A 27,703-nucleotide genomic window follows, 5' to 3' on the forward strand; every position below is an offset into this window, starting at 1 on the left:
CTGAACAGGTCAGGATGACCTGAAAAGCAAATGAGAGAGAGAAAAAAAAAAAAAAAAAAAAAAAAAAAAAAGAAAAGAAAAAGGCCCAATGTTAACAGCATTAATTCTGTCAGTCTGTTGTAAATAAGAAAATACCATTGCTGCATTAATGGTTTTATTAAAGGAAAACCCACTAGCAGAAATATGCAACATTTAAACAAATAGAAAGCAGTTAACAAATAAAACACATTAGCCTTTCAATCCACTTTAAGGAAACTGTTGTTGGTCTGGAGATTAAAACTGTGCCCCAAAGAGAGGGAACTCTCCTCCCTCCTGAAGTCCTTTCTTGGTTTCTCTCTAAAATGTTGCTCAATCAGAGTAAAGGAGAGAGAGAGAGAAAGAGAAAGAGAGAGAGAGAGAGAGAGAGAGAGAGAGAGAGAGAGAGAGAGAGAGAGAGAGAGAGAGAGATTGTGTAGTTTGTAGTAGACTGGAGAAGGAAGAGGGTGGAAAACAAAAACACAAGTCTCAGGCAAGTCAAGGAGAGTGCTTCTATCCAGATGCCATCTTGGGTGAGGGGCATAAGGCCATTACCAAAAAGCTTGGAAATGCTTTCACATACCAAGGTTTTCCACTGGAAAAAGTAACTACATGAATTTATAATATACATGCATATTTGGTTACTCCTGGGTTTAAAGACTCCACATACATCAGAAGGAAAGTGGTTTTAATATGGAGGTTCTTGGACAAAGACTGCATAGCAAAATATTTCAAATTCTAAGTGCCTCCTCTCTTATATCAATGCAAAATTTGAGGCTGGCTTGGCAGAAGAACAAAGCCTCACAACTGGTGGAGAGACAAGCATATGATATCAGTGAGCAGTGGAGGAGTGTGAGTGCACTATAGCTAGAAGTAAAAAGTAAAGCCTGATCCACTTTCTCCTTCATCCTAACTTCAATAGGAAGCAAGAGAAGTAGGCACTAGTTCTTAGATTTTGCCTCCTCTTTATGAAGGGTTCAAGTGTGTTTGTGTTGTTGAAAACAGAGTCACCTTGACTTTAAGAATGTGAAGAGAGAAAAAAAAAAAAAACTTGTCTGACTCTAGTCTCCTGATCTGTTTGAAGAAGGGCTGGCTGGCTTCTTGGGGAAGCTCCTTCAGGAGGGAAATAAATGAGGTTCTTGTTTACTCAATTTTTGTGGACCAGCTAATACTACCTTCAGCTCAGTTATGGGGCCTGAGTTTCAGATCTGGGTCTTTGGCAGAGGCCCAGCAGAATAGAGGTAAGGAGAAATTCATGAATTGCCTACTAACCAAGTGGAAATGGCCATAGGAGCCTCAGATAGATATAGTGGCTTTTATCCAAGGTAGCACCTTCAGTTCCATCAGCAAATGTTCTTCCCAGCAACATACTGTGGAAAGGAAGCAACTGAGCCACAGCTGCAGTTGTGAGCCAGTGCTTGGCTGCTATCACATATGATCAAGAACAATAAAATAAAATAAAAACTCTGCTTGGCTTGCCTTGCCCTGGTTGGTAGATCAGTTGGTTAGAGTGTCGTCCCAATATGCCAAGGTTGTGGGTTTGATCCCTATACAGGATACATACAAGAATCAACCAATAAATGCATAAATGAGTGGAATACCAAATCTCTCTCTCTCTCTCTCTCTCTCTCTCTCTCTCTCTCTCTCTCTCTCTCTCTCTTCCTTCCTTCCTCCCTCCCTTCCTCCCTTCCTCCCTCCCTCTCCCTTCCTCCCTCCCTGTCTTCCTCCCTTCCTCTCTCTCCCTAAAATCAATCAATAAAAAGCATTCTCCGAACATCATGATACTATACAGAAAACATCAATCATGATATAACTACATAAGTAGTAACTTACTACTTCTAGAGCTAGTCCTTACAACATCCCTGTGAGGTATGGAAACACTATCAGTCCCATGGGGGAGAATCATCAACTAAGAGAGTAGCCCCAAGCCCCAACATCAGAGTCTGTGTTCAGAGGCAGGGGCTTAAGCACTTAAGGTTCAGATTCCAGGTGTTTCTGGGCTATTCACTAGCACTCTAGAACCCTCATTCTGAATGAGGCAGGTCAACCTTTCTTCAGTGTCTGGTCATTTTGAGATACTTGTAGTTGTCAACCTGGAATTTTTCTAACCTGAAAAAGAAACACTGTTGAATATAGCAGCTTAAATATGGGCTTGCACCTAGCATGCCTGATAATCAGATGCCTAAGTCAAGTCCCCTGAATGGAGGAAGCATGCAAAATTGGGAAAGGCAGGCAACTACCATTTTGGATTGGGGATTCCTGTTCTCTTTTCTTACCCACCTTATGACAGAGGTACAATGTAGTATGGAAAATTCTTTACTTGGAGTTGTTTTTTTGTCCCTTCATTTCTGCTTTATTGATAAATATACTAAATTATATATACAGTGGGGCCTTGACTTATGAGTTTAATTCGTTCCATGATGGAGCTCGTAACTCAAATTACTCGTATGCCAAATCAAAAAGTGAACGAGTGAGACACATGATGCTGGGCTGATGTTGTGGCGTTCACTGTGACGTTCGCTGCGCCAACTAGAGATGGGGTATCTGAAGCTGGCTCATAACCCAAATTTTAGCTGGCAACTCAAAGCAAAAATTTGGCTGAGAGATGGCTCGTATCTCGAAAAACTCGTTAGTCGGGACCCTCGTAAGTCAAGGTCCCACTGAGTTGCCAGATTATTATGACCACCCCATCAGTACTTTGTTGGGCCACCTTTTGCCTTCAGTACTGCAGCAATTCTTCTTGGCATTGACTCTCGAGTTGTTGAAAGGTGATGCAAAGAATCTGACACCATGCCTGATGAATAGCATGCTGTCCAGTTCTGTGAGATTTGATGGTTGTGGAACCAGCTGACTGATGGCTCTTTTAACTTGGTCCTACAAATGCTCAATTGGATTGAGATCTGGTGATTGTGGGGGCCACCTAAGCAAGGTAAAGTCTCCCTCATGTTCTTGAAACCACTCCTGCACAATACGAGCACCATGGCATGGCGCATTGTCTGGTTGGAAGAAGCCATCTCCATTGGGATATGCCACCAACATGATAGGATGAACTTGATCAGCAATGATATTTAGGTATGTTGTGCTATTCAGATGTTTATAATGATCTGGCCCTCTAGCACAGTGGTTCTCAACCTTAGCTGCACATTAGAATCACCTGGGAATCTTTTTAAAATCCTGATTTCTGGGCCTCATCCTCCAGAAATTCTGTTTCTTTGTTACTAATGTTGTGGCCTCAACCCATAACAAAGAAATAGAATTTCCGGAGGATGAGGCCCAGAAATCAGGATTTTTAAAAAGATTCCCAGGTGATTCTAATATGCAGCCAAGGTTGAGAACCACTGCTCTAGCAACTTCAGCTCAAAATTATAGCTAATTTGCCTACAAACGTCAGGTGATCATAATAATCTGTCCACTCAGTGTATAATCTTTTTTATTCCCTTTTTCTTATCTCTCATAGTATATATATATATATATATATATATATATATATATATATATATATATATATATATTACATATATATAGTGTATATATATATATATATATATATATATATATATATATATATATATAGAGAGAGAGAGAGAGAGAGAGAGAGAGTTTGCCTCTCTGTACACAGTGTCACAGTGTGTAAGAATTAGGCAGGGGGTGTGGAGAAGGAGGATGTAGAGGAAGAGAAGGGAGCTGGAATTTAACAGTCTCAATACAGACACTCAGAACCCAATAAAGACTCCCTATTCAGTCTTCTGAATTTCTTGCAACAGCCAAATAATCCCATAATATTACAAGCATTATTACTCAGCTTGGAGATGAGAATGCTTCAAAATTAATGTCTATGTGCCTAACAGCTCACTAATCAAAACTTCCATGCATCATTTTCCACCCTCAGGAGAGTCCTCAGTCTCTTTCAGTTTTATTGTGGCCAGCATGACATACCACACTGTGCAGGCTGGGGCTGGTGACCTTTTGTCTTGGCCAGGATCCAGATTTTCTTCTTAGTTCCAAATGCCACTCCAAGTTTCCTGCAGGTGATTTCTTCTGGATTGGTGCTTACAGCTTTTAAAAGTGCTGACTTCTAGAAGGCTGAAATGTCCCTCAACAATTAATTTTCACTTCAGCCACAAAATCATCGGCCCAATGGGGAGTATTAAGCAGGAAAAAAGAAGACATTTATATGCATGGCTTAAGAGATCTAAAAAAGTATAGCAAGGATTAACTAGACTGAGGAGAATGAACTTGATTACAAAAGAGGTGATCTGAGGTAGTAATGCCATTTCCAATTTACTTCCTAGATATATTTTATCCTGGAAATATTATCAATAATGAACAACCTGAAGGCTCTTTTGGTTTTCTGGGTTGCTGTGTATTTCCCTCTTAGTTCTACTTCATACAAACACAATCTCAGAGAATGTGTAAAAGTCTCTATAAAAGCATCTTGTTCAGGGAAATTGTGTATTTATAAGTTCAGTATAATAAGAAAATATTTTAACCCCTTTTGAGATCTTAAGGAATGTATCCTACAATTTGTAATAGCAGGTGATACTCTTTTTAAGTCAAAGTAAAATGTTTTCAAACAGTTCAAATAAAACGTTTTTTCCTGAATTGTTAAATTTGGAAAATACTTGCCTTTGTACATATGACCTATTGTATGCTATGTACTTTTAGCTTTCTCCCTATTACTTTTGAAAAATATTGCCTATGGCATCATTTTACTCTTTCAAGAGCAACTGAGGGATTTTGGCGCACTCACAGCAAAAGTAAACAACAATAAAATCTTTCTGCTGTAATTACACTTTAAAAACTCAAGGATTTTAAGTGGAAATTTTACAACTGAGATACTCATTCAAGTACACGACATGGGGTATCATCCATTTTGATGATTAGAAAAAATTATTTATCCCTAACTATAGTTCTCTAAAGCACAGTCTCAAAGATAGACTACAAAATATATATGCTGTCCCAGATAATTTAGTTTGGAGGAATTAAGAGATTTAGTCTCTGTCTTTCCATACAACTTTGCTTGAGAACTAAAATTAGAGAAATATACCGTTTCTCTACAATGTGTCACCATATATGTATATAACCAACTGGAAGATGGTGATTGACAGTTGATTCATGGGTGATTCGGCCACGAAAAGGAAATGTTGCCATTGCAACAACAAGAATGGACCTTTGGAACATCATGCTAAGTGAATTAAGACAGAGAAAGACAAATACTATATGACCTCAGTTATATGTTGAATCTAAAAACACACTAAACTCATAGAAATAGAGAACAAATTTATAGTTACCAGAGGTGGGGGTTAGCGGGTGGGGAAATGGGTGAGTGTTCAAAAGGTATAGACTGAGTTCAGTGTGTGTCATTTTGTAATAATGTCAACAATAAATTAAAAGAATTTTTTAAACCCTACAAACTTACAGTTAAATGATAATTAAATTTTGGTTGTGTTATGTACAGCCTGTGACTATAGTTAATAATACTGTATTGTATATTTAAAAGTTGTTAAAAGAATAGATCTTAAAAGTTCTCATCACAGGAAAAAAGTTGTAACTATGTATGGTGATGGATATTAACTAAACCTACTGTGGTGATTATATAGAGATGTATATAAAATTACTATGTTATACACCTTTAATAAAATGTTATATATGTCATTATTTCAATAAAACTGGGGGGGCATATGCTGTCATATGTTGTGCATGTTGGTTTCACAGTTTATTGGGGTATGCTGCTCTTTTGTGCATACCTCAGTTGTACATATCTGTAGGAATACTCAGTTAGCTACGAACTGTGGGAGGGGGAAGGTAGCACTTGTTACAATTGAGATTTACCATTTGCATCTACAGCCTGAAAACTTTTAGAGCTCTATTATCGAGAGTCAAAGGAGAAACTCCAAGTAGCTGAGTTCCATTGTTGATTTTTATGATAATCTGCTGCCTGCTGCACTGGAGGTAGAGAGAATTCAATCATTGGGTAGGCAATGGTACCCAAACTCTACAAATATGTGATTTCTAGGCCTCCTACTTTAGCAATGAGATTATGTGGTAGCTCCATGATGAGGATCTAGGTAGATACTAGAATTCTGGTCAGAGAGTACACAAAAGAACTGTTAAATTTTAGTGAAGAATGTATAGATATCCAAAATATTTAGTAATTACTCTGCACAATGCTGGAAGTCATTATATTTCTCAGAAATAATTTGTCTAGCATGCTCTTTGGGTTAGAAATATGTACCTGTGCCTGTGAGATGACTTGGGCAATAACACTGTTTTGGCCTGGATTGCATCTCATCCTTTGTGTATAAAAATAATACAGACCCAACATGGTTTACTTTAGTGGTTTTAATATCCTCTGGTGCATATTCATTGAGACGTGGTGAAAATGGTCCACTCTTGGTCCTGAAGGCATTCTCTTTTTTAAATTGAATTTATTGGGATGACATTGCTTAATAAAATTATATAAGTTTCAAGTGTACAATTCTATAATACATCAATTATATATTGTACTGTGTTTTCACCACCCCACAAGTCTCCTTCCATCACCATTTATTCCCTCCTTTGCCCTCTTCTACCTCCCCCCAACACATTTCCCCCTGGTAATCACTATTTTTGTGTGTGTGTAATACTTTCACCTTTTTCACTCAGACCCACAAACCCCTCCTCTCTGACAGCTGTTAGTCTGTTCTTTATCTATGAGTCTGTTTTTATTGTGTTTATTAATTTAATTGGTTCCTTACATTCCACGTATAAGTGAAATCATATGGTACTTGTCTTAATCTGACTAGCTTTTTTATTTAGCATAATACTTTATAGTTTCATCCATGTTGTCGCAAAAGGTAAATTTCCTTCTTTGACATGCACATCTAAAAAATAGATGACCTGGAATAGGGGTATATCCAAGTTTTCCAAAAATGTATCCCAGAATACAGTAGTTTTGTAGGAGATTAACAGGCATTAAGTGAAAAAAATGGTTTCTGTGGTTGAATTAAATGTGGGAATCCTGAGTTGCTAAGCTCCTCACTTTACCTTATTGCACTTACTTGCAAAGGTCTGTGAAATGCAAACATGCACAATAAATCTTCTTGAGGAAGACCATAATATGCAACTTTGCCCAAGATATTTGATCATAGAAATTATTTTTCATGGACTACATCATGGAACTAGTTTTCTCAGAACCCACACAGAGAAACACTGGCCTATATCAAGACAACAGACTTATATAATGTAAGGATGTATGTAAATGATCAGTACTTATAGGTATCAACACAAATAGGAGGAATCAAACCCTAAGAACCAAGGCTGCAATCTCAGGTATTCAGCAAAATATAATGCTACAAATCTCTCTCTCTCTCTCTCTCTCTCTCTCTCTCTCTCTCTCTCTCTCTCTCTCCCTCTCTCTCTCCATCCCTCTCCCCCCTCTCTGGTCTACTATTAAATTTTCTAAAATTTAACTCTATCATTAATTGTCTTTTAAAAAATCAAGCAAATAAACAAAATCATATGTGAACATATGCAAATCTTCAACTGTCTAAAGTCTAAACCTTTAAGCATAATCAGATCCATTTTCAATGTGGTTTCAGCTTGTCTTCCTCATCTCCTCAGATCTAACCATATTAAACTGCTTGCTATTCCTCAAATCCTTCATGCATTTTTAATGTCCCTTCACCTTTATTCAACCTGTGCCCTTTGCCTTGAATGCCCTTTCCTGTATATCTCACTCAATATCTTTCTAGTCATTCCTATTTATCCTTAAAGATGAAGATGTATTCATTATCACTGTGTTTCTTTCCTTGTTTAACTTTTTGAGGGCAGGGATCATATCTTATTAATCTCTGATTCTTTAAAATGCCTAACATAGTTGAAACTCAATAAATATTTTTAAACAGATAAATAGATGAATGAATAGATGGAAGGACTATCTAGATGGCTTCCTAGAAGGATGGATGAATAAATAGACAAATGAATAAATGCTGTGAAATCTGTCTCCTTAGAGACAATTCCTTGCGTAGCATGTCAGCATTAGAATCCCTCAGTTGCACACAGGACAGAAGTATTAATACTGGGTTGCTCTTGAGCATGAATAATGATGAAAGGTCTGGCATCAAGACTGTCTGTCTTCAATATTAGAAACCAAAGAATCCATGACAACATCAGACCATGACCAGGGGTTCCCTGAGCATCCTCCTAACTAGAGAATTATGGAGATTGTTTAAACCTGCAAATCTGTTAACAGGTTTAAATCTCAGATGTGGAGTTCAGTCTCCCAGTAGAAAAGACAATTATAGATAACCTCCGAAGAAAATGGTGCACACCTCAGAGTCTTACATGTTCTAGAGTTCCATGTTTCCTCCACTCTTTTGGGGTTTGGCTGCTACCTGAAAGTCTTGAAGGTCTACCATCTTCCTTGGTCCAAGAAAAGAGAAAGTAGCAGGCACCAATACTATTTATTAAAGGCTGAGAACTTTTTGTGTTGTGAAACACAAAACAAAGTAATGTCTGGGGAGGAATAGGAGGGAAAGTGAAAAGGGGGAGGGGTCAGGGGAGAAGACAGCAGATAAGAGCAATTCACTCTTTCTCATTCCATCTTGGAAACTGAGAGCACAACCTTGAGAAGCACAGAGGAAAGTGAGAAGTGTCTGTGATTTATTCTAAACATAGCCTGTGAAAAAACACATTTAATTCACTGGAGAGAATATCCATTTCTAGACAGTTATGTTTATAACTTTTCTTAAATTCAAAGTAGGCAAGGGAGTTAGATTTTGGAAGCAGTTTGCAATATATGATTTTTCAAAAGCAGCCATAAATGAACCATGTACAAAGAAAGTTCTATCCTTATTGTTGATGGGCAGCTGGAAGCCTGGAGGTAGTGTTCAAGGAAACAATCCTGAGAATCCAATCACCTCCAGGAACCTTTCATAAACACCAAGGGCTGCAATTGAAAAAAGCTATGAACAGGTAGATAGGACTAAAAGCAGGAAGAAAAAGACTGTGTGTTTCAAGTCCCTCTGAATTGAGAAGGTCCCATGCCAAACAGTAGATGGAACACTATAGAAAAAAAACAAAAAACAGATTAGAGATCTTAAGGCCTGAAGACCGAGCAGCCATCAACTGCAGAATGCCAGATTCTATGAGATACAAAGGCAGCTCTTCTGCTCTCCACTCCCTCACTAATCTATCTATCCAGTCTACTTTTAGACACACAATATATCTTACTTTGATGTGACATGAGGTAGCTAAAATTACTATGCAGGTCAAGGCACTCAAGTCTAGACTATCTATACTTTTGGAAGAAGTAGATAGACAATAAAAAAGAGCTAATAAAAAAGAGCTGATAAACTTACAACTCTTTTTCTGTGACTTTACATATGAAATCACAAAATAGTAGTGCCATACAGGTTCTTGGGGAAGCCTACCATGCCAATTTTATGATGGGAAAACTGAACCTCAGAGGAGAGAAGAGACTTGTCCAAGGCCACATTCCTAGTTGCCATTTTGGAATGGATTATACAATTTAGAGCTGAATGATGGGAAGAATAAATAAAATTATATTAATTATCTTTCAAGTTGATCAAAATGTCTATGCTAAACACAAATTTTATGAAAAAAGAATTCTAATGATAAAGTATTCAGAAGGGCCATTCTGTATTTATGCTTTCTTTCTTTTTCCCATTTTTTGAATAAAGGTGTGATATACATTGAATTTGAAAGTTAACAACAAACATAACAAGTATTTTCAGCAGGGAAGCAAGAAATGGAGACCTCAGGTCTGGAATAATAAAAAAAAAAAGACCCCAAATAGCTGCAGCAATCCTGATAAAGAAGAACAAAGTAGGTGGCATCTCAATACCATAGATCAAGCTGTATTACAAAGCCACTGTTCTCAAAACTGCCTGGTAGTGGCACAAGAACAGACATATAGATCAATGGAATAGAATAGAGAACCCAGAAATCAAAGCAAACCACTATGCTCAATTAATATTCAACAAAGAGGCATGAATGTACAATGGAGTCAAGACAGTCTCTTCAATAAATGGTGTTGGGAAAATTGGACAGATATATGCAAAAAATGAAACTAGACCACCAACTTACACCATACACAAAAATAAAATCAAAATGGATAAAGGACTTAAACATAAGACAGGAATCCATAAAAATACTAGAGGAATTAACAGGCAGCAAAATCTCAGACGTATGCCAAAGCAATTTCTTCACTGATACTGCTCCTAGGGCAATGGAAACTAAAAATAAAATAAACAAATGGGACTACATCAAAATAAAAAGCTTTTGCACAGCAAAAGAAACAATCAACAAAACAACAAGAAGACCCACTGCGTGGGAGAAAATACTTGCCAATGTTATCACTGATAAAGGTTTAATCTCCAACATTTACAGGGAACTCATACAACTTAACAAAAGGAAGATAAACAACACAATCAAAAAATGGGCAACGGACCTAAATAGATACTTTTCGAAAGAAGACAGAAGAAAGGCCAAGAGACATATGAAAACATGCTCAAAGTCACTAATCATTTGAAAGGTGCAAATCGAAAGGACAATGAGGTACCATCTCACACCTGTCATAATGGCTATCATCAACAAATCAACAAAGGGCAAGAGCTGGAGAGGATTCAAAGAAAAAGGAACCCTCCTTCACTGCTGGTGGGAATGCAGACTGGTGCAGCCACTGTGGAGAACAGTATGGAGGTTCCTCAAAAAACTAAAAATGGAACTCCCACTTGACCAAGTGATCCTACTTCTAGGAATATATCTCAAGAAACTAGAAACACCAATTAGAAAGGATATATATGCACCCCTATGTTCATAGCAGCACAATTCACCATAGCTAAGATTTGGAAACAGCATAAGTGCCCATCAGTAGACGTGGTACATCTACTCAATGGAATACTATGCTGAAGTAAAAAAGGAGTTCTTACCATTTGCAACAGCATGGATGGAAGTGGAGAGCATTATGCTAAGTGATATAAGCCAGTCAGAGAAAGATAAATATCACATGAGCTCACTCATTTATGGAATATAATGAACAACATAAAATGAGGAACAAAAATAGATCCAGAGACAGAGAAACATCGATCAGACCGTCAAACCTCAGAGGGAAGGTAGGGGACGGTGGGGGTAAGGGGGCGAGATCAACCAAAGGACTTGTATACATGCATATAGGCCTGACCAATGGACACAGACAACAGGGGGGTGAGGGCATGAGTGGGGGGTTGGGGGGTAATGTGGGTATAAGGACACATATGTAATAACTTAATCAATAATGAAATTTAAATTAAAAAAGTAAAGAAAAAGAAATGGAGACTTAAATTTAGCAAAATGGAAAGGTTTGTTTTGAAAACAATGATGTCTAAGAGGGTAAACATTTGGGTTCTTACTGACATGGTACTTGAACTTCTACACTAATAAAAGACAAACATGCAAATTGACCATACCTTTGCTATGCCTTAAGCCATGCCCAGCAGGCAATCAGAGTGATTATATGCAAATTAACCCAACCAAGATGGTGGCCGGCAGCCACAGAGCTGGAGCAAGCAGGAGGTTTGGTTGCTCCAGTGATGGAGGAAGCCAAGCTTCCCTCCTGCCATGGCCAGCTCTGAGCTCCACTCAAGGCAACAAAGTTTCAATTATAGAAGATAAATAAACCCCAGATGCCTGCTTTCAGCTGGCTGTGGCCACTGAGCTGGAGCGAGCAGGAGGCTTGGGTTGCCCCTGGCGATGGAGGAAGCCAAGCTTCCCGCCCGCCCTGGCTGGCTCTGAGCTCCACTCAAGGCTACAAAGTTTCAATGACAGAAGGTAAATAAATCCCAGAATTAAAAAAAAAAAAGAAAAAAAAAGGAGAGGCTGGGAGCTTCTGTCGCTGAGGGGCGGGGGGGGGGGGGGAGCTTGGCCAGCCTGAAAATGGCCCTCAGCCCCTCACCCAGTCTGGCAAGATATCCCAGTGGGGACCCCCACCCTGAAGGGGGTGTGACCAGCCTGCAAACACCCATCAGCCCCTCACCCAGGCTGGCCAAGCACCCCAGCCGTGCACCAGGCCTCTATCCTATATAATAAAAGGGTAATATGCAAATTGACCCTAACAGCAGAATGATTGGGAATGACTGGTCACTATGACACACACTGATCACCAAGGGGCAGACATGTAATGCAGGAACTGCCCCCTGGTGGTCAGTGTGCTCCCACAGGGGGAGCTCTGCTCAGCCACAAACCAGGCTGACTGCTGCCAGCACAGCGGTGGTGGCGGGAGCCTCTCCCGCCTCCTCAGCAGCACTAAGGGTGTCCAACTGCAGCTTAGGTCTGCTCCCTGCTGGTAAGTGGACATCCCCCGAGGGCTGCTGGGCTGCCTGAGGGATGTCTGACTGCCATCTTGGGCCTGATCTCCCAGGGAGTGGGCCTAAGCCAGCAGGTGGACATCCTCCAAAGTGTCCCGGACTGCAAGAGGGCATAGGCCAGGCTGAGGGACCCCCCTGAGTGCACAAATTTTTGTGCACTGGGCCACTAGTAATGTATAATTATCTTAGTTACTAGCATCATCTCCAAAAAGATCTTGACAGTATTTTTGATTTGAGGTAATCAAGAGTGATTTCTGGTGATTCTCTGCCTGTTGGAGCTGTTACTATCATAGGACATGCCAAGTAACTCAGAATAAGAGCCAACTGGGAAGTGCTGTGAACATCCTAACCAGATAAATTACTAGTAACCTCACTGTCATAATAAACCCTCACACTTTGTCCTTTACCAAAAATGTTCACATTTATCATAGCATATGACTCCCATTATAGCTCTGTGAGAGTGATATTTCTAACCTTACAGATGAAGAAATTGAGACATAGACAGGGCACAATAAATAATGGAGCTGGGCCTTTAACCTAGGTCTTCCTGATTCCAAAGACAAAGGCATTTACATGACATAAAAATCCTTTTATCTTATAGGCATTTCTTGAAATTTGCCTACCTGAAGCTCTATTGCCTAGCATGGTGCCTTGTACATAGTAGAAAGACAGTAAATATTACAGAAATGGAAGTGAAATAAAGTCAACCACAGCAATTTTCAGCTTATTTTCATTGTGTTTACCAAGCCTATTCAAAGTTTAACTTGTTCAACTGTATAAAGTCAATTTGTAAATTTACCATACCACTCTCACCAAAGATTTATAGATTTATGCCTATCTTCTATAAGGAGTAGTAAAATGATCTTTTATACATAAACTCCTTTTCAAAGGGGTTCACTGTAATCATGTCATAGACTGCTTTATGATAGAGGATGCTGGCTGAGACATGACACTAATTTTAAGATTGGGAGCCAATTGCATTAGGACTTTGGTTGCCATTAGGCTTTTCCTGCATCAAAGTGGACATATCAACAGATGGAAAACTAAGGGGTTCTCTACTTGCAAGCCCCATCTCTTATACACAATTCACAGACAGCTAAATGAGAGTTCAGTGTATCAGAAACTTCACATGGGGTCATAAAATTCACATGGAAAAAACTTCCCTTTTGTTTTCCTTCTGCACTCCCCCATCCCAGTCTTATTTATTCCTCCCCACTACAATTGAGATTTATCTGGAGAAGCCAAGCAAACAAGAACAAGGTTGATTTTTTTTTTTTAATATTTGAGTTTCATTTGATGTGACTGCTTGGAAAACCACTCACAGAGCATCTGCCTATGATTTCTGGGAATACTAGACACTACTTGAAAGGCTTCTGTTAAAATCATCTCATATTGAGCCTGGATCAATTTATTTGCAGTACTTTTGTCTGTTTAAGGACTATTACTGGCCTATAAGGAAGGGAGTATAGAGTTATCCACATGAAGACCCACACATGGTTAGAAAACAAGTTGGTTTTTATAAATATGCACATAGGAAGACAAGATATTGAGCATGTCATAAAAACAACAACAATAACAACAACAACAAACAAACAAACAAACAAAAACTAAAGATGGACAAGTGCTTTAAATTAGCCTTGAGAGGGGAGGGGAGAGTGCAGGATTCTGGGCCCATACGTTTTCCTAGAATCTGATAGGCTGATAAGGAGTATTCAGGTATGAAGCTACAGTTTTAGGCATTCAGAAGTAGATTTGTCTTTCCTCAAGTTCCATTTTGAAATAAAAATAGACTAATGATCTTGCTTTACTCATGAAAGTTACATCTTTCTGGAAGTGGAAGGCAGCAGAGATGACTCTGGCATTAAACAGATGTGAACAGGAAGAAATGAGAAATTGGTGGGGGGTATAAGTGTCAGCAAAGCTTTTCTGGAATGGTACCAGTGCTTATGATAGACACAGACTAAGGAACAGAGAACCTTATTATGTGGAGTCGCCATTGAAAGAGCTGTATCTTACCTCAGTCAAGCTACTGTGCTACCAAAATAAATGCTTTTGGAAATTATCAATAGATTTGCAAGGAAAAGCGTATGATTAAAAGACCTGTTCATCCCTAGGAGGTGTGGGATAAGAAATTGGCTCTGCTTGGCAGCTTAGTCATAGGCTCCAAAGAAAAGCAGCTTCTATTTCCAGGTGGCCAACCCTACAATATTGGCAGCAGTTAACTGATGGATATTCTTGGGTGTTCAAGGCCAGCCTGTGCCAGGGTCATCCTGCACCTCTAATTGTTCTGAATTTCTTAGTTCTCTCATCCTAGCCACCATTTAACAACATTAGGCCAGTACCATTATGTCCTCTGGGGAACCCTTCTTAGTCAAGTCCACACTCATCCCTGAAGAGAGTCCTGCCTGATTCTTGCTTCATACCTCCTGCTTTCATGCTTAGCCCCAGAATAGGGTATAGCAAAGAGGAAAAACTGGTTTAAAGAGAGAACCAGAGAATGAGGATGGGAAAGGGAAGAGAAGAAAAAGGAATAAAAGTATCATACCTCCCAGAGTCATCCCTGCTTCATAGCATTTCCGGAGGCGACAAGATGGACAATTTTTTCTTCGGAATTTATCGATGGTGCAATCATTTCTGCTGGCACAAAGGTACTTCTGTTTCCCTGGGAGAATAAATATAAAAGTAGACAGACCTGTTAATGGTTTTCCAGAGTATCTCTCCTTAAGTATTTCTAGGCATCAAGGGCATAAAGATATATCCTGCCAGATGAAAGAATTGGACAGAGAATGGCCCTAAATAATTTGATAACACAGAATCTATTAAACCAGGCTGGTTTAATTCAATGCTATTCTGTTTGTTTTCATAGGGATGAACAATTCAGGTCCTGATGATACCTGCTTTATCAATACTACTGACTGGTATGTTCAATAAGATGATCTATGTACGAACCTTTACTAAAAGCCAGTAATGCCCATGAAAAAATGATCATTGGTGGAAATTGTCACTTTTCTTCTTCCTGACTCCTGAAATCATGCTTGAACTAATAACGTTATTTTTTCCTTTTTGTTTATATTTTTATTGATTTCAGAGAGGAAGGGAGAGGAAAAGGGAGATAGGAACATCAATGGTGAGAGAGAATCATTGATCTTCTGCCTCCTGCATGCCCAACACTCGGGATTGAGCCTGCAACCCAGGCATGTGCCCTGACCTGGAATCGAACCATGACCTCCTGGTTCATAGGTCACACTGGCTGGCAACATGCTATTTTTTACAATAAAAATACAGGTAAAACTTTTACAAAAGAGCATTTATATAAAAGGGGATTTCTATAGGATTTCTATTTGTTTTTAAATTGCTAGTGATCATACCCCCAATTCTGTAGGTTATAAAAATCAAACAGATAGGCTCATTCTTTGTGAAGTGAATCACAGCAAGTGAAAGGAAGTCCTCTGAAGCCAAAACAAGAGAAATGATCACTGTCATGCACACCTTGAATTGTCATAGATACAAAGAAACATACATACACAAACACAAACACAGAGATCCTCAGGATCACTGCTACTCAAAGACAGACATGGAGGCTCATTCAAAAAAAAAAAAAAAACAAAACAAAACAAAAAACATATTTTATTCTCCACATCTTCACCAGCACTTGTTTGTTGGTTTATTGATGGTAACCATTCTGGAAGGTGTGAAGTGATATCTCATTGTGGTTTTAATTTGCATCTCTCTGATGATTAGAGACATTTAGCGTTTTTCATATGTCTATTAAGCCAACTGTTAAAGGGAACCCTTGTGCACTGTTGGTGGGAATGCAGACTGGAGTTTCCACAAAAAATTAAAAATGGAATTGCCTTTGGACCCAGCTATTACATTTCTGGAAATATATCCTAAGAATCCCAAAACACTAATTCCAAAAGAATATATTCAACCCTATATTCACTGCAGTGTTATTTACAATAGCCAAGATCTGGAAATAGCCCAAGTGCCTATCAATAGATGAGTGGATAAAAAAGCTGTGGCACATTTATACAATGGGATACTATGCAGCTATAAAAAATAAGGAACTCTTATCTTTTGTGATAGCATGGATGGACCTGGAGAATATTATGCTAAGCCAAATAAACCAGTCATAGAAAGACAAATACCATATGATCTAACTTATATGTGGAATTTAATGAACAAAATAAACTGAAGAAGAAAACAAAATCAAAGGTACAGATACATGGAACATTCTGTTAGCTGTCAGAGGGGTGGGGCTTGGGTAGGGGGACTGGATGAAAGAAGGTGAAGGGATTATTAGCCAAAGAACATATGTTTATAACCCATAGACACAGGCAGCAGTGCTGTCATGGCCAGAGGTAAAGGGAGGGCAGGGGCTGGGTGGTGGTGGGCAAAGGGAGAAGAAGTGGGGACATGTGTAATAGTTTCAAAAATAAAATTTAAGTTAAAATAATAGAATAAAATTCATATCTCTCTGGGAAAAAACAAACAAACATTTCATTCAATACTTTTCCTCTTTGCTCATAGTACAGGCCTGGCACTCAGTAGGGCCTCATTAAAAAATTGACTGAATCAATACACAAGAGGAACAGGTAGATCCACAAACATAGAGTCACCTGCAGAAATAGATTAGATGCCTACCCTATTGCTCTAAAACACAGAGAACTTCTCCAGCCCTGTCCCAGCTGAGCTTGAGCATCCCTTCCCCTCCACCCCATACTTTCTCCAAGTCCCTGGTTGTTTTTCTCTCGTTTACTGCTGTACTTCTTTAGTTTATTAGATAGACTGGGATTTTAGGGATGATTCTTTTGGCAGAGGAAGATTGTCTGTGGTAGGGAAAGAAAGATAAATTGAAGATTAATAGCTATTTGATAGCAGAAAAAAAAATGGCCACAAATTTACAGCTTGGGTTTCCTCTCCCTTCACTTAGCCTAAAATGCATAGATCAGGCACAGAAAATATCTATATAATAAAAACCCAGTGGTTGTAATGCCGTAACGACCAAAGACCGGTCACCAGGAGGCTGCATGTGCAGCGAGTTGTGCGCGGGTGGGCAGGGACATGACTCTGGGTCCCCAGGGTGCGCCGGGACTCAGGGAAGTCCTGCGGCACTGGTGGGACTCGGGGTCCTGGGTATCACATGATTTCTTGCGGGTCTGGGTCTCATGCAATTTTGCGCACTATTATAATAAGTTATTATAATAGGCTATTATAATAGGTTATTTCATATAGGAGTGTCAATAATAACCAGTTCAGCAAAAATTTCCTTTTCCATCCCTCCCCTCACCTCCCCTTCCCATCCCTCCCCTTCCCTCCTTTCATTGCCTTTGTCAAAGGAATCCAAAATTTCGGGGTTAAAAAAAATCGCACCAGTACAACCCTTGCATTACAAGGATGAGTTCTGGAGAGGTCTTGACTTGCCTGAAAACACTAAAATACTGAATTGGAGGACCCCAAAAGGATAAGTAAACCTATCTATTATGAATGAGGCTTGTATTAGGGTATTTAAATATATTATTTAAATGGAGCACCTCAGTAGTTTTTTGAGGTAGGTGCTATCATTACTTTCATTTAACAGATGGGAAAATCTAAGTCTTTTAAGCCAGTACTCTTTCTATTATAACATAGAATTTTATGCATATAAATAGAACTTACTTTGCTAGCAGCTTTTTTATTTTGCTTCACACTGAGGATTGTAATGTGTACACAGAAAGGATGGTGTTACAAGTGTCATTCAGTTTATTAATGGGTATTAGTTCCAAGAGTTCAGGCTCTGTATTCAGTGAGTTTGTTTTCAGTGCCATGGGTGTTCTAGAACTGGGGCTTCCTTATAGTACTAGTGCCGCTGCAAACCTCAACCCATTACATTGATTACTGAAATAAGGTCAAGTCAGGAGTACTTGACTTCTTCGAGGAATCTCTACTTTCAAGGAAAATATTAGCTACTAGACCACAGTTTGCCATGGAATGGTTGCATGGCCAATGCAATAAGGCTCCAAGAGGAGTTTTAAATTCCACTTCTGAAAGCTAACCATCCTGTTAATGAGAGAGGATACAATGGGAAAAGAATAAAATGGCTTTTTTTCAATTTGGAGCTCAGATAGTTTCCTTAGCTATAGTTCATACCTTGTCCCAGAGTACTTCTTGGCCTAAAACAAGGTGACCTAAAAACACAAATATCCTTTATAATTTATCCAAAAAGAAGTGCAAACCTCAGTATGACTAATGCCATTGCATATTAATTTACTTGGCCTCTATTATGGGCCAGGCATTGTACTAGTTTTTTTTTTAACTATATTTTTAAATTACAGTTTATATTCAGTATTATTTTGTATTCATTTCAGGTGTACAGCATTTTGGCTAGACAATAGTATACTTTACAAAGTGTTTCCCCCAATATTTTTAGTACCTACATGGCACCAACATAGTTATTACAATATTATTGACTATATACTCTGTGCTGTAGTTTACATCTCCTTGACTATTCTGTAATTACCAATTTGCTCCTCTCAATCCCTTCACCTTGTTCACCCAATCCCTGAAACTCCCTCCTTTGGCAAACATCAGTCAGTTCTCTATATCTATGAGCCTGTTTTTATTTTGTTTATTTATATTTATTGAATTTATTGAAGTTGCATTGGTTAATAAAAATATATAGGTTTCAAGTATACAGTTCTATATTATCTGTATATTGTATTGTGTGTTTCTATTTTGTATCTTCATTTATTTTGTTTAGATTCTACATATAATTAAAATCTAAGGTAAAGGGTGTCCTAAAATTCACGCAAGAAGTAATTTTGATAGAAAACACAGGTTTATAATTTAAAAATTGTAAATTTTTTATTGATTCATAAAGTATAAACTATAGGGTTATGTATGGAATAGGATATCGGGTAAATGGCCTCCACGGCTTTGCTGGCACATACACACTCTTTTGTTGAAATTTTCCATGACCGTTTTGCATAAATGTGGCTGAATTTCGATGAGCCTCATTTTCATCTTGATGGCTTGGTTAATCAACAAAATTGTTGCATTTGGGGTTCAGAAAATCCCCTAGTGATTGTTGAGAAACAAATGCATCCACAACGTGTCACTGTTTGGTGCGGATTTTGGGCTGGAGGCATCATCAGACCATTCTTCTTCGAAAATGCGGCTGCTCAGGCAATAACAAAAGAGTGTGTATGTGCCAGCAAAGCTGTGGAGGCCATTTACCCGATATACTATTCCATACGTAACCCTATACTGTATACTTTATGAATCAATAAAAAAGTTACAATTTTTAATTATAAAACTGTGTTATCTATCAAAATTATTTCTTGCGTGAATTTTGGGACACCCTTTATTTGTTTTTTATCTGACTGACTTATTTCACTTCCATAATACCTTCAAAGTCCACCCATGCAGTTGCAAATGGTAAGATATCATTCTTTTCTATGGCAAAGTAATAGTCCATTGTGTATGTATGTACCAATGCTTTTTTATCCACTCATCTATTGATGGGCAATTGCATTGTTTCCATATCTTGGCTATTGTAAATAATGCCATTATGAACAAAGGATGCATATATTTTTTTTTCGAATTCATGTTTTGCATTTCTTCAGATAAATTCCAAGAAATAGAATAGCTGGGTCCTAAGGCAGTTCCATTTTTAATTTGTTGAGGATACTCCATACTGTTTTCCATAGTAATTGTACCAGTCTGCATTCCCATCAGCTATGCACAAGGGTTCCCTTTTCTCCCCATACTCACCAATATTGTTTGTTGATTTATTGATGATATCCATCCTGATGGGTGTGAGGTGATGTCTCATTGTGGTTTTAATTTGCATTTCTCTGATGATTAGTGATTTAAAGCATATTTTCATATGTCTATTGGCCATCTGTATGTCCTGTTAGGAGAAGTGTCTATCAGGTCCTTTGCCTACTGTTTAATTAGATTTTTTGTTTGTTTGTTTCTTTGTTTTGCTGTAGAGTTGTATAAGATCTTTATAAATTTTGGATATTAACCCCTTATCAGATGTATCATTGGCAAATACATTCTCTGGTTCAGTAGGTTATCTTTTAATTTTTTTTTTTTTTGATGGTTTCCTTTGCTGTGCAAAAACATTTTTAAAAAATATATTTTTGCCGAAGCCGGTTTGGCTCAGTGGATAGAGCGTCGGCCTGCGGACTGAAAGGTCCCAGGTTCGATTCCGGCCAAGGGCATGTACCTGGGTTGCGGGCGTATCCCCAGTGGGAGATGTGCAGGAGGCAGCTGATTGATGCTTCTCTCTCGTCGATGTTTCTGACTCTCTATCTCTCTCCCTTCCTCTCTGTGAAAAATCAATAAAATATATTTTAAAAAATATATATTTTTATTGATTTTTCACAGAGAGGAAGGAAGAGGGATAGAGAGCTAGAAACATCGATGAGAGAGAAACATCAATCAGCTGCCTCCTGCACACCTCCTATTGGGGATGTGCCCGCAACCAAGGTACATGACCTTGGCCGGAATTGAACCTGGGACCTTTCAGTTGGCAGGCCTACGCTCTATCCACTGAGCCAAACCAGTTAGGGCTGTGCAAAAACTTTTTAGTTTGATGTAGCCCCATTTGTTTATTTTTCTTTTGTTCCCCTTGACCCAAGAGATATAGCAGAAAAAATTGCTAAGAAAAGAGATAGATTTTATTGCCTAAGTTTTCTTCTAGGACGTTTATGTTTTCAAGTGTGACATTTTAATCTTTAATCCATTTTAGTTTATTCTTGTGTGTGGTGTAATTATTTTATTGATTTTTTTTACAGAGAGAAAGGGAGAAGGACAGAGAGTTAGAAACATCGATGAGAGAGAAACATCGATCAGCTGCCTCCTGCACAACTCCTATTGGGGATGTGCCAGCAACCAAGGTACATGCCCTTGGCTGGAATCGAACTTGGGACCTGTTAGTCCACAGGCTGACACTCTATCCACTGAGCCACACCAGTTAGGGCCCTAGTTTCATTTTTTGCATGTATCTTGCTAATATTCCCAATACCATTTATTCAATAGTCTTTATCGCAATATATTCTTGCCTTCTTTCTTAAATAGCAAATGACCATATAGGTATGGGTTTATTCCTGAGCTCCCTATTCAGTTCCATTAATCTATATGTTTGTTTTGATGCCAGTACCATGCTGATTTGATTACTAAAACCTTGTAATAGTATAGTTTGACATCAGATAGCATGATACCTCCAACGTGTTCTTCTTTCTCAAGATTTCTGTGGCTGTTCTTTGAAATAGACCATTGATATTCTGATACGAGTTATACTGAATCTAAAGACTACTTAGGGTAGTATGGCCATTAAAATATGTTAATTTTCCCTATCTGTAAGTACAGTATATGCTCCCATTTATTTAAATCTTTAAATTTTTTCTTCTGTATATTTCCATTTTCTGAGTACAGGTCTTTTGCCTCTTTGATTAAAATTATTCCTAGATATTTTACTTCTTTTGATGCAACTGTAAGTGGAATTGTCTTTTCGTTTCCCTTTCTCATAGTTCATTGTTAGTGTATATAAATAAAATCCATTTCTGAACATGTATTTTGTATCTTGCTACATTACCAAATTCACTTATTAGTTCTAGTAGTATTTGAATCTGTCATTGAGTGCAGCCTTAGCAGATGTTTAATAACTATCTTCTGATAGCTTGGAGTGCACATCTTCTATGTTCCAGGAAGTATTCTAGGAAACGAGGGAAACAACAGTGGATAATTCAGTCAAAGGCTTTGCCTTCAAGTTGGGTGATCTTTTGGTGGAAACCAACAAGTAATAAATGTTATAAAAATAAATTAGATATTTCAGATGGTGGTACATACAATTAAGGAAATGAAACAGAGTGCTGTGATAGAATGGAAAGTTAATTTAGGTAGAGTTGGGAAATATTCTATAATGTGGTGGCATTTAACCCTGAATAATATGAACCAGACATTTAAAGAGCCAGCGGAGCAATATTCTCAAAGAAGGAACAGCAAATGAAAGGCTTAAAGTTATTAATGAATTTGGTGTGTTCTTGGAATAGCAAGGTGGCCAGTGTGGCTGGCATAAGATAAGGGAGGGGAGGTGGTAAGAAAATTTGACTGGATTGCAGGACCAGGTTGTGCTGGGCAGTAATTCTCCATCTTGGCTGTAAGTTAGAATCATTTGGGGACCTGTTACAAACTACTGATGCTTGGTTTCACTTTCAGTAGTACTGATTCAATTTATTGAGGTAAAGGGTAGGCACTATGATGTTTTCAGCATTCCCCTATTGCTTCTGATGTGAGAGCTGCTGATGTTGCACCTTGCAGTTGAGTTGACTGCTTAGGGAGTTTTTCAGCTGACACCAGATTAACAGGATGAATGTTTGACATTGCAAAAGCATTTGACAGTCCACAATGCCCCTTGCCCTTTTTTACTCCTTTGGAAATGAGTGAAGTCGAAGCCATTCAAGTGAGTAGTGTGAGAAGCACCAGATAATGTCATTTTGATGGGATTTGGAAAGACCTTCTAGAAAAACTACAGGATCCAATCTCATCAAGTAAAACTCTATGAGAAATAGCCACTTCTGCTAAGGTTATTTGACATATGGCCACACCCATGTTTTATGTTCTCAAGCTTTCTTCCCTTAGGTTCTGAGTTTGGCTTGCAGTGACTCATAAAATCAGATTTTTAGTATCTCTTCCCAATTTCACAATCAGTGCTATCATATTAGTAACTTGAAATAAGAATATCTACATCATGGAAATCAGCAAATGCTACAAATATCAGAGGTCCCCACTGCTCCCTGCCCTTGGAAGACAGGGATACAGTTTACTAGCACAGCACTGGTTCGGTTTTACTTCTTTCTAGCTGGGTCTGATTCTCTTGTTCTTCTTTCCTTGAACTTGCATCTGAGCATACTTATGGGCTTTGGTAATATGACTGAAATCACAGCTTGTATAGACTCAATTGTATTTTAGAAACATATTACCATCTTCTCATGCTTTATTCAGTAGATGCATTCCTGAACAGTAATGTATAAATCACATTTCTTTAAAATAAATTCTCATTTATATGTAGAGTGGGGACTGACCATTTAAAGAAATTGTGTTGAGCACTTCTGTAAGATAAAGACAATAATCCTTTGTAAAATGAACAGTAACTATTTCTTTTATAAATATTATCAAATCCAAATTTTTCATAATAGTCATTTTACAACCTTTATGAAGGACAATTTGGCAAAAGTTTCAAAATTAAAATTTGCATTGCTTTGACCCAGCACATGTTTTCACATGTGTGACATGACATATATACAAGAAAATGCAATGCAACATTGTTTATAATAGCAGAAGACTGCAACATAAATGTCCATTAATAGATACAGACATACAATGTATCCATTAAAAAATGAGCCAGTTCTAGATATACTGAGATGGAACAATCTCCAAGATACATTATAAAGTGGAGGAAAAACAAGATGTAAAACAATACAGCACACTAGTTCTGTGAATAAAATTGACATATTTTCTGTATATGTTTATAAATGCATATACTATGTCTACAAGGGTACACAAAAAAACATTAGTGGTTGCCCCAGAGAAACAAAACTGCATGTCTGAGGTTTGGAAGGGTGGAATTATTTTTTTTACTCTTTAACCTTCTGTGATTTTAAAATTTTGTATCATGTGCATGTATTGCCTACTCTAATGTATACATTATGTTAAAGGTCTGTTATAAATGTCACTGTGACCTTGAGACAAATTCTTTCCTCTCTCTGAGATTCAGTATTCCCATCTACACAACAAGGGAGTTAGACTCCATACTATTTCAGAGAAGAATCCAAAAGGGCTATTCCTAGCACATCCTAGTTCCAAATTTATAGAGTCAGCATCACAACAAGTGGTTGCCTATTGACCATATGGTATAATTGGGGAATCTGCTCTTATAATAGGGTCAGAGAAAATGTCTCTATTGTTAACATAAGAAATGCCTACTGAAAACCCAGCAGTCCAGCCTGTGTTGAAGTTTGCCGAAGAGAAAGATAATCATAGCTCTTTCCTTTTAGGAGCTTGCAATCTAGTGGGAGATAAATACGCATGAAGCAGCAATAACACTAAAAAGTGAAGGAGAGTTCTGGAATGCGGCAAGGAGGTGTAGGTCATGGCTTGATTTCAATGGTTCACCATAAGGTTTTGGACAAGTCATTGCTTTCCTTTGAGCCTCAATTTCTTCATATCTAAATGATGGGGGAGTGTGATGAAGAGAATTCAATAATCTATCAATAAATTAATATTTAGAAGAGAGATTAAGCGACTATTAAGCATAAACTATGAAACTTCTATTACCTGTTCTTAGGTATTTGTTAATTGGCAAAAAAGTATGGTGTGGTGGCAGGAGCACAGACTTAAAAGTCAGAGGGACTGGGTTATGAATCCCAGCAATCTGACTTACTAGTTGTGGCAAAAGTATAATTTATCTGAATCTGTTTTCTCTTTAGTAAAATGGGGATCATATCATCCAATTTTGCAGAGCCATGATAATTCAAAATAACATATGTGAAGCAAAATTTAGGTACATGGTAAATGAGAGCTGTTTGAATAGTGTGTATTCTCCTGGAATCACCTGGAATGCATGAAGAGTTGAGTAAGGCTGAAATTACTGGTGAAACCTATATTGTGTAGCACTTAAGAACTATCCTTAATTTTATTGATTTATCAAGTAGTACATTAAAATAAAGAGTTTTAATCAAATTATTCAGATTTTTCTTCCCAAATTGTTCTAGAAAAAGGCACTGAGATCAAGTTTTGAAAATGAAATTTAATCTGCTGCTCAGGTGCACAGCTACTTTATGCTCTCATTCTGGGTGCTGTTCTTATTTGATTTCCTAAAATTTTAAAATTTATTTATCAAGATAATTATAGTGTAGATCTTACCAAAACACTTGTATGCTCTGGACAAGACTAAAGACAAACATAAAGTAATAAAGAATGAGAGGGAGAAGAGGGGAAGAGAGAGAGGAGAAAGAGGAGGAGGAGGAAGAAAGGTGAACAAAGAAGAGTAGGAAGAGAACATGCAAGAGGAGAAGGAGGTGGTGAAGAGGACTAGGAGAAAGGGTGGAGGTGGGGGAAAGGCAAAAAAGAAAGAGATGAGAAGAAAACACAAAGAAAGGGGAAAAGAAAACAAATGGTATATAGAAAGAGAAACCCAAGCCTAGGTTTCACTAAGGACTTAATGAGATGTGTGACAGCTTCAAGAAATGTTGTGCTCAACATTGCCTGCAGTGTCACTGTCATCCTTATTGGGGGTGGAAATATTCCTGATTGGAGGAGAGATGTGAGCCTGCATTGCAATGATCTCATAGCTACATTCTCTAAGTCTCTTCCAAAGAATCTTTTGAGTGAATTTCCCTTAAGCAGTCACACTGTGGTGGATGCAGCACACTAAGAAACCAAATTTCTTTTCTGACTCTAGGAAAGCTCTACAAAGGGGCCAAAAGAGTGGGATTGGACTTGCTAGAAGGATAAGTGGAAACTATATAGAGAGAATGGAGCCAATGTAGTATAGCAGGGGCAAAAGGAGGCATTATAGTTCCACATTTTGATTTCAAATACCTGCCCTGCCTCTTACTAGTTGTAACTTGGAGCAAGTTACTTTACTTCCCCGGACATCAGTTTAGCTTGATATAAAATATAAGTAACAACTCATAGTCTCAGAACCAAGATGGCGGCATAAGGTATAAACCTGTACGTGCTGCCCCCCACAACAATATTAAAACTACAACTATAAAACAAAGCAGCTATCATCCAGAACCATGGGAAAGCTGGCTGAGTGGAAGTTCAACTAGAAGGAAAGAAAAAAGTGCATTGAGACCAGGTAGGCGCCAAGAACAGAGGTATGGAGCCGCGCGTGAGGCTGCTGCACCTGGGTGCGTGGTTTTTTTCAATCGGAAGGAGACACAAGCTCTCGAATGCATTGAACTCATTTACTGCGAGACTCTGGGGTCCCAGACTCCTACAAGGAGAAACTGGACTGCCTTGCAGTGGGTCAGAAAGCGAGGGTGGCTTTCTCGTAGAGCTGCTCGCAGGGATCATTGTTGCTGTGGGTGCGCGGGACTCGGGGACACAGAGACCCGGAGTTGCAGAGATGTGAGGAGTCGCGGAGACTGCTGACGACAGCCATTGTTGCTCCGCCCTGGTGATTCTCTGATATCCCGCCCCACTCAATTTACATCCCCACCCAAGCTATTCCCAGCAGCACAAAGGAATCACCTGCACTTTTGCAGCATGACCTAACAAACTGCAGCTGGGTCAGAGAGCTCCAAAACTTCCAAACCATAAACAAAGAGGAGAAATCTGCTGATATCACTGTAGCTCCTGCTGGGTGGACTCACACAGTGGTTGACTTGGAGATCCAGGAGCCAGGGTACCCCTGGACAGATACCAGATTTCAACTCCTCACATTCATAAAGGACACACTCAAGAAGCAGACTCAGTGAGCACCAAAGCTCCACTGAAGCAAGTTCTACGCCATAAGGGTGTCTCCAGCACAGCAGTTTTTCCACTGTAGACACAGCGCATCCTCACAGTCAGCCAAAAATGCAGAGACAAAGAAACATGTCACAAATGAAAGAAATGGAGGAAAGCAAACTAATGGAGGACATAGAGTTCAAAACCACAGTTATAAGGCTACTCAAGAACCTTCTACGAACCTCCGAGGAACTTAGTGAGACCTTCAAGGATCTTAATGAGAATACCAAAAAAATGGAAAAGGACCAGTCAGAAATTAAACATACACTGACTGAAATTAAAAATAATATACAGAGATCCAACAGCAGACTAGAGGATCCCAAGAATCAAGTCAAAGATTTGAAACACGAAGAAGCAAAAAACACCCATCTGGAAAAGCAAAATGAAAAAAGAATCCAAAAATATGAAGATAGTGTAAAGAGCCTCTGGGACAACTGCAAACGTACCAACATCTGAATTATCAGGGTGCCAGAAGAAGAGAGAGAGCAAGATAGTGAAAGCCTATTAGAAGAAATCATGACAGAAAACTTCCCCTACCTGATGAAAGAAATAGACTTACAAGTCCAGGGGCAAAGAGAACCCCAAATAAGAGGAATCCAAAGAGGACCACACCAAGACACATCATGATTAAAATGCCAAGGACAAAAGACAAAGAGAGAATCTTAAAAGCAGCAAGAGAAAGACAATCAGCTACCTACAAGGGAGTACCCATACGACTGTCAGCTGATTTCTCAACAGAAACCATGTAGGCCAGAAGGAAGTGGCAAAAAATATTCAAAGTGATGAATAGCAAGAACCTACAACCAAGATTACTCTACTCAGCAAAGCTATCATGT

At 38.6% G+C, this 27,703-nt stretch overlaps 1 protein-coding gene across 1 annotated transcript in view; it reads right to left on the reverse strand.

Moving 5' to 3' along the window:
* Positions 1 to 27,703, reverse strand: part of AR (androgen receptor) — a 308,869-nt gene that overhangs the window by 39,985 nt on the left and 241,181 nt on the right. The window contains exon 3 of the mRNA XM_036305428.1: positions 14,908 to 15,024. Coding sequence (XP_036161321.1) covers positions 14,908 to 15,024 — 117 coding nt within the window. The remainder of the gene's footprint in view (positions 1 to 14,907; positions 15,025 to 27,703) is intronic.

The sequence above is a fragment of the Myotis myotis genome, unplaced genomic scaffold, assembly GCF_014108235.1.
Source record: "Myotis myotis isolate mMyoMyo1 unplaced genomic scaffold, mMyoMyo1.p scaffold_m19_p_4, whole genome shotgun sequence".
NCBI lineage: Eukaryota > Metazoa > Chordata > Mammalia > Chiroptera > Vespertilionidae > Myotis > Myotis myotis.